We start from the raw sequence: 16444 nt of genomic DNA, 5'->3' as shown, positions 1-16444 counted from the left end.
TTCTTAATGTCTATCGCTGGCAGAGCAACTTTCGAGGACCACGACTCGCTCACTACGATGCCCTCGCCTCAAAATGTCCGCAGGCTGGTCCTGACGGCGGCAGTTACCTCTATTACCATCGCAGGTACTCTGTATGGCGCAGGTCTAAAGACAGATCAAGAGGTGTCCGAGGTACGATTACTTTTCCCATAGCCAGCTATCTGTGTCCACCATGATAGCCCAATGTCGACGTCTATGCTGATAAATTTTGTTCTTCAGGCCAAACGGAAACGCCAGGAAGCCACATTCGATGAGCAGATGACAGCTCTGCAAAACATGCGGGCCAATCTCACAGCCCGGAAAGGAATGATGGAGACACAAATTCGAGACTTGGATGCGAGGATGCAGGAGAAGCAGCAAAAAGGAATTGGTGGCGAGAACAAAAACAGGCCGCATGAGGGTTGATGAGATCAGTCGGAGGCGGTACAAGCACGACTTCTGTTCGATTTATGATCCGACAAGGACACAACGGTCCCAGCCGGTCCACTGTTCTGCGCTCGCCGCTGTCCGGGCTCGCACGGCACCAGATGAGAAGCTTTTCAAACATCCAGGACAACTGGATCGCCTTTTTCCGGCTCCCGATATATTTTGTATGCAGCTGGAGTGATCATCCACGCGCCAGCCTTGCTCCGAAGCATCCGGGTGCTTCGCTTTACTTTGGTGGGAATGATTGACGACGACCCCTACAGTATCACGCCACATGAGACTTCAGGGCGATGTAAATAAATTTTCAAAAACGTGCGTCACAAGACCACTGTATGCTCTTGATTTTATTCTCCCGCCAAATCGCATGTATGTATCCGTGGATATATATATGTATATATACTGTCGTTATCTCGTATAATGTCTTCACAAGTCCCAAAGATGTAAGAACCCCGCAAGATCGCCTGTGCTCAAGCGTCAAGGTTGAGATTCTCCAAGAGCGTGTCCAGCTTGCCCATCAAAATCTGGTAGTTCATCGCATCTTCATCGAATTCGTCCTCAACGAGCGCACCATCCAAGGTCCGGATCTCTGGAACATGCACCGGCTGTTTTTGAGAGGTTGTCTCTGTCGCAACGGCCGCATCTGTCTTCTCGGACACATCGAGAGACTCAACCCCATTGGTGATCTTCTCCATATCCTGTGCGTCTGCGACATTCTCCGGCACCGCCCCGTCCTCCATCATCTCTTCAATGCCTGCATCGTCAAAGCGCAGCCTAAAGCGTTCATTGAGATAAAAGCGGATATCATCCAGCAATTCAATCGAGTCTGTTTCTTGTCGCGCTTGAATCCGAGACGCGGATTCCTGGATCAAGTCTGCAAACTCGGGCGAGTCGATGTGCGCTTCCAATCGATAGGCCAGGTACCGAGCAGCAAATTCCTCCAGTCGCTGGACGCGCGTCAGCCAGGCAGCCCGGATGATCGAATATATATCAATATCATCCTCTTCTTTTCCGCGGGTCCTCGCTGCGTTGACTTGCGACATGCCGCCACTTCCCAGAGTGCTGATGACCACGGCGGCTTTTGCTTTCAGTTTCTCGATGAATAGCATATCAGCCGCGAACAAAACTTCAACTGCAACATCCAAGGAGAAATCGGCCTTTTCGGTGTACAGGAAGGTCAGGATGATTTCTAAGACTTCAGGCGAACAATCGACATCAATGATGTTCAGATGGTCCTTCATATGGGCTTCCCGGAAAGAAGATGAGAACATGGCTTGGAAGAACTCGGATCGAAGTAGCATGGCACGGTGGCAAGGAAACAAGGTTGACGTCCCTGGCTCGGCTGCTCTAGAAGCTGGTGCGGAGGATGCAGGGCCGATAGGAAGCGAATCAGACTGCACGACCGGTGCGTCGTTTGTATCGTCCTCCACCTCATCTGGTAATTCATCGGCGCGAAGGAGAACATCTGCGAAGATCGCATTGTTCCGATCCCATTTCACATCATTTGCCTTGGAGGTCTCCACAACCACTTTGTTTCCGAGAACATTCTCCCGGAACCACTCTTCTAGTTGTTCTCGTCCCTTGGCCAGCTCCATAGTCCTCCGTTGTCTCGCCAGTCTGCGATCTCCGCTATCGAGGATACTGTCCACGAGACTGCGGATCTCCAGATACTTGGCTATCTTGTCGACGCCAGCAAAAACCTCCGTTTCGGTAAATCCGGTTCCTGGCCCACTTCTCAATTCCCGAGGAGGATCTCCAAAGTAAAGATATTTCATCGCGGCGCCGAATGCTTCTGGCGGAATGGTAGGCGGGAGCTTCCAAGTTGTCGTAGCAGGCGCACCTGCTAATTTGCCGCGGAAGTATGGGGAGCGTGCTGCGAGAACGAACTTATGCAAGTAAAGAGATTCGTCGCCGGCCGTGACGACGATGTCAGCGGTCACGGGAGATTCCCGTGTCAGCAGAGAGGTTATATGGGCAGCCAGCGGTTGCAGCGGGTCTGTGGACTTGGAATAGTCATATGCGAGAAGCAGATTTCGTATCCGGTCATTGAGGGCGTTATATAAACATCTGACAGAACATACAACCGTTAGTAGGAGGCAACCTTTGGGGTGAAAAGACATACCGTTCACCTTGAAACGTATCTCGCTCGCATAGTGCGCCGGACTCGAGCAGTAGTTGCGCCACTTCGTAGTGTCCACACAAACTAGCCTATTGACCGCCACGTTAATTGCCAAGATATTCGGTGCTCTAACTCATTCCACTGACCAGAATCAACGGTGTATAGTCGTACGGATCCCGGGCGTTCACATTAACCCCCTCGGTGATCTTCTCCTGGCAGACTTTCAGATCGCCCTTCCGGCAAGCACCGCAGAGTTCACGAAAAGGCTCACTGAGGTCCAGTGGGTTATCATCCTTGATCGTCCCCTCCTTGATCAGCTTCTTCTCATTGTGTAAGCTGAGTTCCAGCTGGTCCTTGCGCAGAACACTCCGCTCGGCCATGGTGAGGGTGTGGATATGCACTGAAGCAGGATAACTACAGGATTACAGAGCAGTGCGGGATGATGAAAGGCCTTATCGATAAGACATCACGTGCCCTCCAAGCAAGGGTGGCGACCATTGCTGCGTGGGGGATACAAGTGGAATGACAGATAGGATTTGAGGATATGAGCGATGCAGGTAGGGAACAGCATCAGTCCTGATTACTGACAGAAAGGACAATCCCAAGGGATCCCAGGGTTCATCATATACTTCCATTGTGTTGGGGGCTACCGCCTTCCCGGGCCGGACAAGCGCCATGCTCCGTTGGTTGCTCAGCAACGGCACGGGTGCCCTAAACATTCAACGCCAAAGAACGAGCTCCAACCATACCACAAACCACCTTCTCTTCTCTTCTCAATTCACTTCTCTACTAACCTCCACAGGGCCTTTGGACCACCCCACCTCGTCCATGCCATAATTGCCCTCATCTCTCTTCCCTTCCTTCCTCTTTACACCGATCTGTTGACTGCAATCTACAGCCACCATGGCGATTGCTTTGGCTGAAGCGGACAAGTATGACATCTTGGAGAAGATTGGTACGTCTCAATTGTTTTGAGGGATACTTTCAAACACTAACTCCCCTCTAGGTTGTGGCTCCTTTGGCATCATTCGCAAAGTCAAGCGGAAATCCGATGGATTCGTATGTACTCCCCGACAATGTGACAACATGTTCAATCCTCTAACTCGATGCCTAGATACTATGCCGCAAGGAGATCAACTACATCAAAATGTCGCAGAAGGAGCGGGAACAGCTCACGGCCGAGTTCAACATCTTGAGCTCCCTTCGACACCCCAACATCGTCGCGTACTATCACCGGGAACACCTCAAGGCCAGTCAGGATCTGTACCTGTACATGGAATACTGCGGCGGGGGAGACCTGGGAATGGTCATCAAGAACCTGAAGAAGACAAACAAGTATGCTGAGGAGGAATTCGTCTGGCGTATTCTCTCCCAGCTCGTCACGGCGCTGTTCCGGTGCCACTATGGTGCCGACCCGGCCGATGTGGGATCAAACATTCTCGGGCCCGCCTCCAAGCCTGCTGGTCTCAAGGGCAAGCAGGGCCAGGTGACGATCCTGCACCGCGACCTCAAGCCCGAGAATATCTTCCTGGGCAGTGACAGCACGGTCAAGCTGGGCGACTTTGGATTGTCGAAACAGATGCAATCACACGATTTCGCGTCAACGTACGTGGGCACGCCATTCTATATGTCGCCGGAGATCTGTGCCGCCGAGAAATACACCCTACGCTCCGACATTTGGGCGGTCGGTTGTATCATGTATGAGCTGTGCCAGAAGGAGCCGCCATTCAATGCCCGGACACACATCCAGCTCGTCCAAAAGATCCGTGAAGGGAAATTTGACCCCCTTCCTGATGTCTATTCGCCGGAGCTCAAGAATGTCATCGGAAGCTGTCTGCGGGTTAACCCCGACCATCGTCCTGACACCGCTGCTCTGATCAATCTCCCCATAATCCGCCTAATGCGCAAAGAGAAAGAGGTGGTTGATCTTGGAAAGACTCTACGCAAGCGCGAGGAAGTGGCCGTGCAGAAAGTCCGGGAGATGGAACAAAACTTCGCCAAACTGGAGAAGGAAAAGCAGCAGCTCAAGGCCGAGATCGAGAACACTGTCCGCCGAGAGTGGGAGGTCAAGGCCCGGCTGGAGATTGACCGGCAGGTGCAGGACGAACTGGACCGACTTCGCAAGAAATTTGAGTCTGAGGTTCAGGAGCGAGTCGCAATTGAGGTGGAGAAACAGAAGAGGAACAGCAACCCCCTTCCCCCTGTACGAGACGATAACTTCCGCACGAGCCGGCAGGGCTGGCGTTCATCTCGAAGCAGTGGTCAAGGCTCCCGATCCTCTAGCAGCATGACAGAAGAGTCAGATGCCCCGTCCAGCATCGACCTCAGCCAGGTCTCCCTCGAGTCGCCCACTTCACACACCAGGAAACCCCCGAAGCGGGAGGCACGCACCCCATTCTGCCGGTCGAAGACGGTGGTCGAATCACCGATGGATGTCCAGATGGGCGAGCCCTCCCCCATGTCCATCGCTTCGCTTTCCCTGTCTCCGCGCCGCACCTCTGCTGCCGGAGGCGGCCGCAACATCTTCGCCGAGGGCGAGCAAAAGAAAGCCAAATGGGAGCCCACACTGGCGTACTCGGACGATGAAGACGACACGCCCGATCTGCCCTCGCCCACGCGGCCCAAGGTGAAGCCCGACCCCTTCAAGGCGCCTCCACGCCCCCTCTTGCGCCAAAACACCGCGACCTTCATGCAGAAACTCAGCACCCAGCCACCTCTGTTCCCATCGAACGGCTCTCGTCTTCCTCAAGTGTCGCCCTCCGGCGCCGCTCCCTCCTCTCAGCCTGAATCCCGACACGCTGCGAGCGAGAGCAGGGGCCGGTCGCCTCATCGGCGCCTCTCCAAGATTCCATCTTCCTCCAACCTCGCTGCCGATGCCGGATCTGGATCTCCCACTCGCAGGAGTGCCTCGAAGCCTTCTTCCAAGACAGCAACCGGCGGAGGCGAGGAAATGTTCAAGGCTGTCATGCAGCGAAACATGGGTGGACGCACTCTCGTGGAACTCGCGCAGGCACGAGCCGGTGGCCGTCCAATGGACGACTTTAAGCGCTGTGCCAGCGACTCTAAAGCTACTGGCTCCTGCTCGAGTATGAAATCATTAGACCGCGAACCACCTGCTGTCTGGGATCCCGAGCGCGACGAGATGCCCAGTCCCTTCCTAGCTCGCGGGAAGAAGGTCATTCGCAACCTGCGGTGATTTGATTTCTTCCATTTCCCCGTCTCCCTCCCTCTCTTTTGCGTCTTATTATTTCGGTCTTTAGTGTTTAATTTTTGCTCTCACCCCGGAGTTGGTCTCGGAGTCTCGGTGCTAATCCTCTTTCATTCCTCATCTTCGCTTCTTGCCCATACCTCTTTTTCCCATCCCCGTTCCCCATGTTTCACGGTCTCAATTGGAGTTCCCCCCGACTCTCGTCTTGCCGTCCTTGTTTGTTGCCCTTCTGTGAGGATACCGTGCATATCCCCACTCTCCCAGCAACTACTCGGCCTCTCCCATTGTCTTTTCCTCTGTGACCCCGTGTGGATGTTCAACTGTACATGTTGTCGTTGTATCAGGTCTGCTATGCCGGTGATTACTCACCCTTCCAAGAGGGCAGGCAAGCAATGCACAGACAGATATTTGGTGTCTTGGATTCATTTGGAAGCTTTCTCTGTCCCTCGTTTGATGGCCCTTTTGTCGGCCTCGATCCTCTTTTTCGTTCTAGCTCATTTGGTGTTAGCGGTTGAGCGGTATGGAGTTTTGGAATCGTTGTCATCGTTGTTGTTGGTGTACATATCAGAATTTCACGGAACTCTTCAGTGTCCAGTCTAGTCCCTTCTTCTATCGTACGGCGGAGAGTATGGTGTAAGTGCACGCGTATGAGAGACTTGACTTTCTAGTCAAGATGATCAATCCTTTCTTTCATTCATGTGCATGCACATTTAACCAATACAAATGCCATATAATACAAGTTCAAGTTAGGTCCATGGCACTCCAGATCAAGCATCTTCATCCTCCACCTCCTCAATCTGCACCGTCTTCAATTCCCGATTAAACCGCCTTTCCTCCTCTTCGATCCGTCTCTGCTCCTCCTCACTGATGGTTTCCGCAGGCTGCTGTCGTTGTTCTTGTCCTTGTTGACTCGTATTAGGACGTCCAGGTCCAGCTGTATACCCCGCCATCTCCAATTTATCCATCTCCTCCGGCTCGAGCAGCTTCCCCGTTCCCCGGACAGAATCCTGCTTCCGCCGCACAGCCGCCGGCACGAACCTGTTGGTCGCTTCCTGTCGCAAATTGCGGATCTCGGGCTTCGCCTCGTAGACGGTCTTGTGTTCCACAGCTGTCGGGCGTGATGGTAAGGGGTGTGGTCCGTTGCGATTCGTCTCGGTATCTGCACCTGCATCTGCTCCTCTTCCTTGCCGGTTGCTGCGCGGAATAGGCGGCGGCGTATCTCGCGGCATGGGGATTCGCCGCACGTCCTCGTCCGTCTCGCTGCTTTCCGACTCAGGCTGGAACCGTCCCGTCTCTGAGCCTCGCCGCCGCTTGCCCAGCACGCCCCCATCTCCGCCTCGTCCATAACCCTCCTGGTTATGGTGGTGATGCTGAGCAAACTTCGGGGCCTTCTCACCTAGCGCCTCGCGCGCCTTCAGAACAGCCTTGAGATCGCGCTCCAGCGCCTCGAGAACCTCCTTGTCGCGCGGGCGAAGACGCTGCCCGTTGTCCTCCGCGGATTTGAGATCGTTGATCTGCCGCTGGATGCGGTCTGGGTTGCGGCGCGCGAGCTTCTCGTTCCGTCGGGCTTGTGCTTCGGCTTTGCCTTTCTTGACGCTCTTCTGTTTCTCCTGCTTGCGCTGCGCTGCGGCGGGGTTGAGCGCGCGGTCTTTGTCTTTGGCCATTCTGGTGGATGGGTGCGGTTGGTGTGGTGATTGATTTGGGTTTATTCGGTCGGGCTAGTAACGGGTAGGATTGGCGCAGATGACTGGCTGGATGGGGTGTGGCTTTTGGGGGGAGGGAATCAGTGATTATTCGTGGTCTTTTTGGCTGGTCGAGAATTGCCGGCGGGAATGAGGTAAGATGGATGGTGCTGCCGCTCTAGCTGCAGGTCATTAGGCGGGCGGAGGGAGGACTCGGGCGCGTATTCGTTAATTGAGGGCTGCAAGTCGGCGCTACTTCAGCCTCACGGGTTAGGCAGGAGAAAGCGGGGGGCCTTTTCTAATCAGTGAGTCGAAAGAGGGTGGCGCCGAAGAATGAGGGCAGAAGAAGAAGCTAAGGCGGAGAGCGGGAGGGCATTCCATGGTTCTGGCGACGGACTAAGTAGGGCTAAGATCGTAGGAGGGACTATAGGGATTATCACGAGTGGTCGAGTATAGTATGTAGCAGGATATACCTGTAGGTACGAGTTTAGGGTTCACCTCGGGCGATAATATATATATCCTGGAAGGAAGATCGCACAGACAAGACCACCCGTCATACAAGTCCCAGTACAAACACCCTGGGTCTCACAGGTGTTGCTTTTTGATCCCCTCCCTGTGTCCGAGGTATCCCAGCAAGGTGTGCACTGTCCTTCTTCACGCTGCCTGTCACTGGAATCTCCGACGAGCCGCCGCCGCATCTCACCTTCTCCTCTTCCTCTTCCTCTTCCTTTTTCCTTTTCTTCCCTCTCTCTCTCGCGCCCCATCTTCCTCCCCCCAAACTACAGCCACGCCCTCCCTCCCTCCTGACTTATTCCACCATGACCTGCGGTCCGTTCGGCCTCTCATCCAGTTTGATCGGCGCTTCGTAGACTGTCGCGGTCGGAGCATGTCTCTGCCGGGACCAAATGTCCGTCTCAGCCTCGATCCCCGACACATCGCTTGGCCTCACCTCCTCCGAGATCCAGATCCTTCGCCAGCAGCAGCAGATCGCCCTCCAGGGCCACGCCAGCAATGGGATTTCCAGGGGCCGAGGAACAGGGAGAACAAGCAACTCCAGCTCGCGCGCGACCAGCGCCGCCAGCAGCCAGGGCCGGCTGCTCCTGGACCCCATGAGTCTTCGCGCGCTGTCGCACCAGCTGGATGGCTTGCAGGCGCAGATCCGTGGTCGTATCGAATATGTATGTTGCGTGAGATCTTGCAGGATCACCCATCTAACCTTCATGCAGCTCGAGGAGCAAATGCAGCTCTCTATCCAGAACACCTACGACCGCGCGGGCAATATGATCCGCAATGCTGACGCCGAGATCGCTCGCACCCGCTCCATCCTCGCCTCGATCGATGAATTGGATAACGAACTGGCGAAGATCTCGCACATTCGCGACATCGTCAAGGGCTTCCGCGGCCGCATCGAGAGCCTAGATCATCGCCTCGACCACACCTCGCGTCGCCGACATTGATTTTACCATTCATCCTAATCGCCGGTGATATACCTACTCGACCTCTAACCTCCCTCCTCCTGCTCTCTCGCATCCTCCTCGCGGGCTACGGGATAGTCACGCTTGATCCGAACAAGAAAACCGCAAAACCTATATATACCATATCGTCCTCGCGGACAGTAACCGAGATTTTATTTTCTGCGTATTCGCGCAATGGAAAAGAGCGGTGCCTCGCGGCATCTGTACTCAAGTGCAGCCTTTTCCGGTTGATGGGCGCTGGAGTTCTCCTTGGACATTCGTTATGCTATCTGCATGATTTGTTTCTCGTTGGGACCGGATGAAACATCACAACAGCGCGTAAACGTGATTCTCTTGCTGTGTTGATTTCTGGTTTCTGCGAAGTCTGATTCCCCTCTCTGCATGACTGTTCTCGTTCTCTTCGTGTACATTGATTGATCCAGGCTGTGTGGTTGGCCTTGTGCGGTGTGATGTGCCCACGGCGGGCGTGCTGATCACCGCCTTTCCGGTCTTATATTTTCACACCGTATTTTGGAAGAGTATTTGACTTGTCTAAAACTTTCTCGGTTCGGGACTTTTGTCTGTACTTTCCGATTCGTAGACTGTCCAGATCTGACAGCCGAGATGCACGGGGAGGCGTCGCTGAGGCGTCATGGCAGCACCGCTGTGCATACGTCGCCCGGGCAAAGAATACCCGGGACTCCATAAGTTTTCAGGTCAGGCTAATTGGTTTGTCGACTTCGACTGGCGGCATCGCTTCCTTCCGCCGCTCAACCAGCTTCTTGCCTCGCTTGTCGGTCTGAGGAAACCGTTTCTCAGTTTTGCAGACAAGACACCGCACGACCCGTACATCCGCCCAGGGCTTATTGCCGCCTCGGCTGGCATTTTGCACTTCATGCGAGCAGTTTACCCCGGGAACCAGGAGCGTATCGCAGCGCTTGCAGAATGACCTCTTCACCTCGATGGGGAGTCGGGTTTGCGTTTTCAAGGACACCCCGCGCATCTGGGAGAGATATACCCTCGACAGGTTGGTCATCGGATGACTGTCGCGCGGTGCAGGTGTCGAGTCGGTGCCATCTACCCGGCGGCTGCCTGCCTCTTGTGAGGCAGAGGCTTGGAAATGGGCCGCGGCTTGCTGCAAATACGCCAGGCGGGCCTTGATGTGGCTGTTGACATTTTTGGGCTCTTTCTTGCCTTTGGCCATCTTGCACTGTGCTGGTAATGCAACAATAATAATAATGAAGAATAAATGTGTCGGTCGGCACTAACCGAAAGCGGTGCGGCTGAGTGTGACTAATCGCATCACCTGACCGGGCTCCCGCCCATCTCTTCATCCCTCGCAGCCTGCCCCAACTTGCCATCTCTCCATCTCTCTTGTCCCTCTCCATCTCCCCTGATTCCCCCTTCAACCCCCAGGGAGCGCTTTCTTTCTCTCCCAATTCCTCCCGCCCGCCACTTTTATCCCCTTTACTCCAGATCTTCCAATTCGCGCCACCCGCACGGCCTTACCCAGACACCCACCATTGTCAGCAACCATGTCGCACGAAGAGGATCTCATCGACTACTCCGACGAGGAGCTTCAGACCACTGATGCTGCCGCGACCGCCGCGGCTCCCGATGCCGCCAATGGCGAAGGTGCCAAGACGGGCGATCTGACCGTCACCGGTGGCCGCCCCGACAAGAAGGGCAGCTATGTCGGCATTCACTCGACCGGTTTCCGTGATTTCCTGCTCAAGGGCGAACTCCTGCGCGCCATCACCGACTGCGGCTTCGAACATCCATCGGAGGGTTAGTTTAACTCATTTCTCCCACAAGCGTTCCTCCACATTCTCCAACGTCCGTCCGTCCGTCCATCTCCGGGGGAGCTATTCTGGTCGGTATTGGCAGTTTTGCCCATACTCGATAAAAAAGAAAATCTGCAGACGGCATGGGGTTGATAGTTTGTGCGACTGTCACTACCCCATTCCCCTGTTGCGGTGCAGTTCGTGGCAGATTGCCTTCCTCGAGCGGAAGTGTCTCGGTGGGAAGACGTGCGATCTCGTGCGATCTGAATACTGTCGTTTCATCGCACAAGGCGTCCCTCGTGTCGTCTGCAGAAAAACATTGGCCATGGTAATGGCTTCGGTTTGACAAGTTCGCGGTGGACGATTGTGCATCTCCGATATCGATTGGGTGGTAACCGGGAGGAAAAATGGACGGACACGACGACGCGAATTGTTTTTTGCCTTCTTCATCTGTGGTCTCGAATACAGTCTAACATCCACTCCGCCTCCCAACAGTCCAGCAAGTCTGCATTCCCACTGCGATTCTGAATGTCGATGTTCTCTGCCAGGCCAAGTCCGGTCTCGGTAAGACCGCGGTCTTCGTCTTGACCACCCTTCACCAGCTGGAGCCCGTTCCCGGCGAGTGCTCGATTCTCGTCATGTGCCACACCCGTGAGCTGGCCTACCAGATCAAGAACGAGTATGCACGCTTCAGCAAGTACCTGCCCGACGTCAAGACTGCTGTCTTCTACGGTGGTACTCCGATCCAGAACGATGTCCAGACCTTGTCCAGCAAAGAGACCTACCCCAACATTGTCGTCGCCACTCCCGGCCGTCTGAATGCCCTGGTCCGTGATAAGAAACTGTCGCTGCGGAATGTCAAGGCTTTCGTTCTCGACGAGTGTGACAAGATGCTGGATCAGATTGGTGAGTATTCGCTCTTACTGAGACGAGGCTATTACTAATCCCGTTGTAGACATGCGCCGCGACGTGCAGGAGATCTTCCGTGCCACCCCCGCCGACAAGCAGGTTATGATGTTCAGCGCTACCCTGTCCCAGGAGATCCGTCCCATCTGCAAGAAGTTCATGCGGAACCCGCTCGAGGTTTACGTTGACGATGACACCAAGCTCACCCTCCACGGTCTGCAGCAGTACTACATCAAGCTCTCCGAAGCCGAGAAGAACCGCAAGCTCAACGAGCTGCTGGACAACCTGGAGTTCAACCAGGTGATCATCTTCGTCAAGAGCACTCTCCGTGCCAACGAGCTGGACAAGCTGCTGCGCGAGTGCAACTTCCCCAGTATCGCGGTGCATTCCGGTGTCAGCCAGGAGGAGCGGTAGGTTTTGCTTTCCGTCACATTTAGGATCAATGCTGACTGACTTGTCTTCAGTATCAAACGCTACAAGGAGTTCAAGGAATTCAACAAGCGTATCTGCGTTGCCACCGATGTGTTCGGCCGTGGTATCGATATCGAGCGGATCAACCTGGCCATCAACTACGACCTCCCCGCCGATGCCGACTCTTACCTTCACCGCGTCGGTCGTGCCGGCCGTTTCGGTACCAAGGGTCTGTCCATCTCCTTCGTCAGCAGCGAGGATGACGAGAAGGTTCTCAAGGACATTGAGAAGCGCTTTGAAGTTGCCCTTCCGTATGTACTTCCTCAATTCCTCCCAAGGTCTGCACCAACAACTAACCACTGTGCACAGTGAATACCCTGAAGGCGGCGTCGACTCCACCACCTACATGGCATAAGCATAGACACGACCTCTCCACCCAAGGAAGAGGATGAACCCTGTTTCCCCTGTTCTTTTCTTTTGTTGTTTCATTATTTACTACAAGTTTTCTTTTTGGCGTGATGGCTCGGCTGTGATTTGCTTTTCAGAACAGGGTTCTATTCTCTTCTGGTGGCGGGCCTTGATGAAATGCGTGATAATGGAATGGAATGCGAATGGAATCCAGAATGGTTTTTTTGCAAGAGATTGAGGATGGTATTTAGGAGCTTGTCCTGTTCACACAAAACTGGTTTTGATATCTATTTACATATTCTTGCAGTCCGTCTGAGTGAGACTTGGCCGTGTAGTTGATTATAGCTCACTGGGTTCGCCAATGGGTCTCCCATGACAAGAGACTAGCCACTTAATGGAAGCTAGTTATAGCTTCACCTAACTTGGGCGGTTCTCAATCTCCCAATCTTCCAAGACGACTTTAGATTTTGGAACATCTTGCTCGTTATTGAAGCACTGAGCCGTGAGCCTCAAATTGCCGCCGTGTCCGTTCAGCATCTCCTTAAGCTACATCAGATTCCACGAAGACGGAACGGGACAGGCAAGTCAAAAATCACTTGATCAACCGCCTACTATTTCGCAAATCCAAGCTAATTCATTGCATTGCAGCTAGTCGCCAGACGCGAACTTGACATCTTCATCGCGGCACAGTTTAAATGGGTGCCCCGGAGCCCGGACACAGACACACTCAATGATGTGGTCGATGCCACCGTCGAGTCTCAATCCCATGCTCATCTACTCGGTTCCTTCGATATTGAAATAACACTTTTAAAGCACCGCGTCCAGGACGCGGGGATGGTGGATATCGACCGGTATAAAATCAACGAGTGTCTTCTTTCGGAGACAGCTTTTTCGAGCAACCCATACACCGCGCGGCTAGAAAAGGGGAGGTTTATGACTGTCGATGATGCGAAGGTTGTTCACGAGCTGCCGTATCTTTGTTACTATTCCTATCGACTTCTATTTGACCCTTCGCCGTTTCCGCAGCGGTATTTGTGGAAAGAAGATGCGGGCCGTGCGCCAGAGAGCTTGCGGTTCTGGGAATGGAAGCAGTTCCTAGCTGGAAGATTGCCCGCGGAGAAGTCTTAGGGCTCGCAACGTTTGATGTTATCATTTACACCTAGGTCCTTAATTATGGTAATTTGATAACTCCATAAGTACTAGATAGTTATCCCATTGCGCCTCTCTGTCTTCTCGACAAGATATATTTGTAGACAAGAAGCAACACACCATTTATACATACCAGAAAAAACACAGCTCAGCATAGACCCTGCACCGATATTAAACACCCAGCGCCCATGAATACCAGAACAGGTTTTGACAACAGCGAAAAAAGGACCTGCAAGGCTCCTACCTTTATAGGAAGACCGACTCTTCACTAGCTCGGAGCAAGACAGATCGGGAACCAGCTGATATAATACAGTAGTAGCGTACCCCAGGTTAACGTTATCGCAAGCTATGGCAAGCTATGTACTGTAGTACGGATACTAGCTACTGTAGCTACTAAGGTACTTGATCAAGCCCGAAACCTCGGCAGTTTATGTTGAACATGCGGTCCGCATGAAAGCTGTTGGGCATGCATAATACCTACAGTGCGATGAAGATGGAGAAAGGGCCGGTGCGCCGAGTGCATATGCACCGTAGAATCAACGACACAGCCTGTTGGAGGTAGTCCAGTGCGCTGAGATTGGATGGACGGTCGCGCGTAGTTAGATGCAGAGGTGCAAGCGAGGCGACGTATAACTAGTACTAGCTGTTCCATACTACAGTTCTTCCCCCTGCATTAGAAACGTTGACTAGTTCGGCGGTTGGGCATTGCTGCCCTGATTTTTTCCTTTTGACATTTGAGTACCCGAGCTCCAGCGCATTCAGTTACTACGGAGCAGTACTTGGCGCTGCAGCTGCAGGGAACGAGTGACAGCTGTCAAGGAAGACAAGGTCTCGAAGCGCCAAAAACAGGGCAGGGGAAATTGCGATAGGTGATAGACGGAGCAATTGGAGTGAAAAGGAGGCAAATTTGGCGATCTTCGGCAATGGGCAGAGATGATTTGAACGAACGCATGCCCTTTTTTAAGGTTCGGGCTGGGTTGTAGCTTAGGCGTGTGAACCCTGGTACTTGGGCTCCGCTCAGAAGAGGAAGCTCAGGAACATATTGTATGGGTCAGGTACCGCTCCCGAGGTCGGTACCTGACGCTGAGATTCCGCGTTATGACGTTATGTCAACAGAATAAATAGCAATGACGGTGGTGGAAAGACAGAATTATTATTCACGGTGGCGACTCGAGCTAGCGCATGTCCAAAACAGGGCAGCGAGCAGCCACTAGTGAGTCCACTGTCTTGCTTTAGTGTCCGTGTGTTGGGGCCCGGCTGGTCTTGTCTCAGCTGGGCGCACTGTACACAGCTCAGCAGCACTAAAAGTACCCTAACGAAGGAACAAAAGTCCGGAGTCTGCCGTGCAAAATTAATCAAGTCCACAGCTGGGTCTGACTGTATCCTTCCTTTCTTTTCTATTTACTTGAAGCACACGTGACAGCCCCCCCCCCCCAAAAGACTGAGAATTTAATATGCTCTCCGGTGTCTCGGATGCGAGGCCTGGAGCCAGCCAGTCTGTCCTTGGTCAATTTAACGCCAGGAGAATTATTAAAAGGTGTGGCTGTTGTTGTTGATGTGGCAAGACACAGCTGTGGCTCTCGGGGATCGACAAGAAGCAGTCACAAAAATAAAAATTAGTGTCTGCCGCCCACGGGCCTTGACATTCTTCGCGTTGTCCGCTTCCGGGCTTGCCGCAAACGTGGTGCCCGCCACTACGCGGCATGTTTTGTGTTGTCTATTTCCGGCCATGCGGCTGTATACATAGCTGGGTATTTGTGTACATACACACTGTATACCATCCCCACTGTGACCGACCATTCCCGCTCAGGAAATAGACGGGCGGCCGGACGTGTTTCACCGTCGAGTAATAATATTGGCGATGGAACCCGGCTGGTCCATCCCATCCCCGCCGAGGTTAAACCGCAGGTGGTGTTGTTCGGTCGGCACAGGGAAAAATCGTGGTCTAGGCTTTCGGTCAGTTATGTATTATGCCTTACAGGTTTAGCGAGCTCACTACAGCACAAACCCTCCTTCGAGTCAGGGTACAGGAATGGTCTGATCGATCGGCTGCGATCGGTCCATCTGCGAGCAGACATTGCTTCATCCCCGGGCACGGGGGTGTCGATCCCCTGGCTGGCATGCCGGCGCCCTCTTCCACCCCCTGCTACGGTATTTGCACGGTCGATCATGGACATCCCTTGAAAGGAGCATGGAGAACTTCTACGTGCCAGTGCCAATAGAATAGCTTGCTGGTGCTGTACGTAAAATTTTTTCTTGGGGTTTTTTCCGTCCATGGTCATGTGGTGTCGAGAAGAGTGGAAAGCGAGCACTCCGACTCAATACCAGGCCACAAGCCTAAATACGCGGAGTGTCACCGAATATCCCCTGTCGCGTACAGTCGTCGTACAGATGTGAATTGTCGTTGCACATGTCCAGCAGGCCAGTTGACAAGGCACGATACACCGCCGGCCGAGTGAGAAGTCAATTCCATCGCCAACCAGAAGTATACCTGCATACATAAGTGTATGTATAGCAAGCACTTGTAGATCGGCCGTTGCTGTTGGGGCCCGGGTGGGTGGAGCGAGCAAAGTCAATGACCCACTCGAAAAATTGATTGATCCGCTAATTATAGTCCGACAGGGACAGTCCCAGTCTCAGTCGTGTAGATATTTTACGGCGTAGAATATACTATTATACGAGCTCAGAGAAGAATCACCGAGAGTACATCTTGTATTGTATGTATACCGGAGTACCTAGTGGTTGTGACTATTCTACCCTAATACAAGTCGTACGTACCGCATTGCGTGGAAGGCCACGACAGGGAGCGATAACCAACTAGCGCACCTTCATCGCCGCATCCAGCGCCCGCCGGCCTCAGC

General features: G+C 53.4%; 7 protein-coding genes across 7 annotated transcripts; 4 read left to right on the top strand and 3 right to left on the bottom strand.

Moving 5' to 3' along the window:
• Window positions 1–6: 6 nt before the first annotated feature.
• On the top strand, window positions 7–444 carry N7474_002444 (uncharacterized protein; the record flags this gene model as incomplete). The annotated part of the gene is made up of 2 exons (XM_057193859.1): window positions 7–171; window positions 259–444. 2 exons carry the CDS (start codon window positions 7–9, stop codon window positions 442–444), a joined length of 351 nt encoding a protein of 116 aa, XP_057055214.1.
• Window positions 445–932: 488 nt separating this feature from the next.
• On the bottom strand, window positions 933–2961 carry N7474_002443 (ankyrin repeat and BTB/POZ domain protein; the record flags this gene model as incomplete). The annotated part of the gene is made up of 3 exons (XM_057193858.1): window positions 933–2529; window positions 2585–2670; window positions 2728–2961. The coding sequence occupies 3 exons, from the start codon at window positions 2959–2961 to the stop codon at window positions 933–935; spliced, it is 1917 nt and encodes a 638-aa protein (XP_057055213.1).
• A 523-nt stretch (window positions 2962–3484) lies between these two features.
• Window positions 3485–5777, top strand: nimA (serine/threonine protein kinase nimA; the record flags this gene model as incomplete). Its single annotated transcript, XM_057193857.1, has 3 exons — window positions 3485–3536; window positions 3588–3640; window positions 3696–5777. The coding sequence occupies 3 exons, from the start codon at window positions 3485–3487 to the stop codon at window positions 5775–5777; spliced, it is 2187 nt and encodes a 728-aa protein (XP_057055212.1).
• A 779-nt stretch (window positions 5778–6556) lies between these two features.
• On the bottom strand, window positions 6557–7453 carry N7474_002441 (WW domain binding protein 11; the record flags this gene model as incomplete). Its single annotated transcript, XM_057193856.1, has 1 exon — window positions 6557–7453. One exon carries the CDS (start codon window positions 7451–7453, stop codon window positions 6557–6559), a length of 897 nt encoding a protein of 298 aa, XP_057055211.1.
• Window positions 7454–8376: 923 nt separating this feature from the next.
• On the top strand, window positions 8377–8928 carry N7474_002440 (uncharacterized protein; the record flags this gene model as incomplete). Its single annotated transcript, XM_057193855.1, has 2 exons — window positions 8377–8649; window positions 8698–8928. 2 exons carry the CDS (start codon window positions 8377–8379, stop codon window positions 8926–8928), a joined length of 504 nt encoding a protein of 167 aa, XP_057055210.1.
• Window positions 8929–9637: 709 nt separating this feature from the next.
• N7474_002439 (ribonuclease P Rpr2/Rpp21/SNM1 subunit) lies at window positions 9638–10129 on the bottom strand (the record flags this gene model as incomplete). The annotated part of the gene is made up of 1 exon (XM_057193854.1): window positions 9638–10129. The coding sequence occupies one exon, from the start codon at window positions 10127–10129 to the stop codon at window positions 9638–9640; it is 492 nt and encodes a 163-aa protein (XP_057055209.1).
• Window positions 10130–10460: 331 nt separating this feature from the next.
• N7474_002438 (ATP-dependent RNA helicase SUB2) lies at window positions 10461–12441 on the top strand (the record flags this gene model as incomplete). Its single annotated transcript, XM_057193853.1, has 5 exons — window positions 10461–10713; window positions 11205–11615; window positions 11665–12025; window positions 12080–12337; window positions 12396–12441. 5 exons carry the CDS (start codon window positions 10461–10463, stop codon window positions 12439–12441), a joined length of 1329 nt encoding a protein of 442 aa, XP_057055208.1.
• Between the last annotated feature and the right edge of the window lie 4003 nt (window positions 12442–16444).

Source organism: Penicillium riverlandense (genome assembly GCF_028828495.1).
Source record: "Penicillium riverlandense strain IBT 135883 chromosome Unknown utg000002l_segment0_segment0, whole genome shotgun sequence".
NCBI classification, from domain to species: Eukaryota; Fungi; Ascomycota; class Eurotiomycetes; order Eurotiales; family Aspergillaceae; genus Penicillium; species Penicillium riverlandense.
Note: the sequence above shows the minus strand (reverse complement) of the source record. Positions and strands in the feature narration are given on the sequence as shown.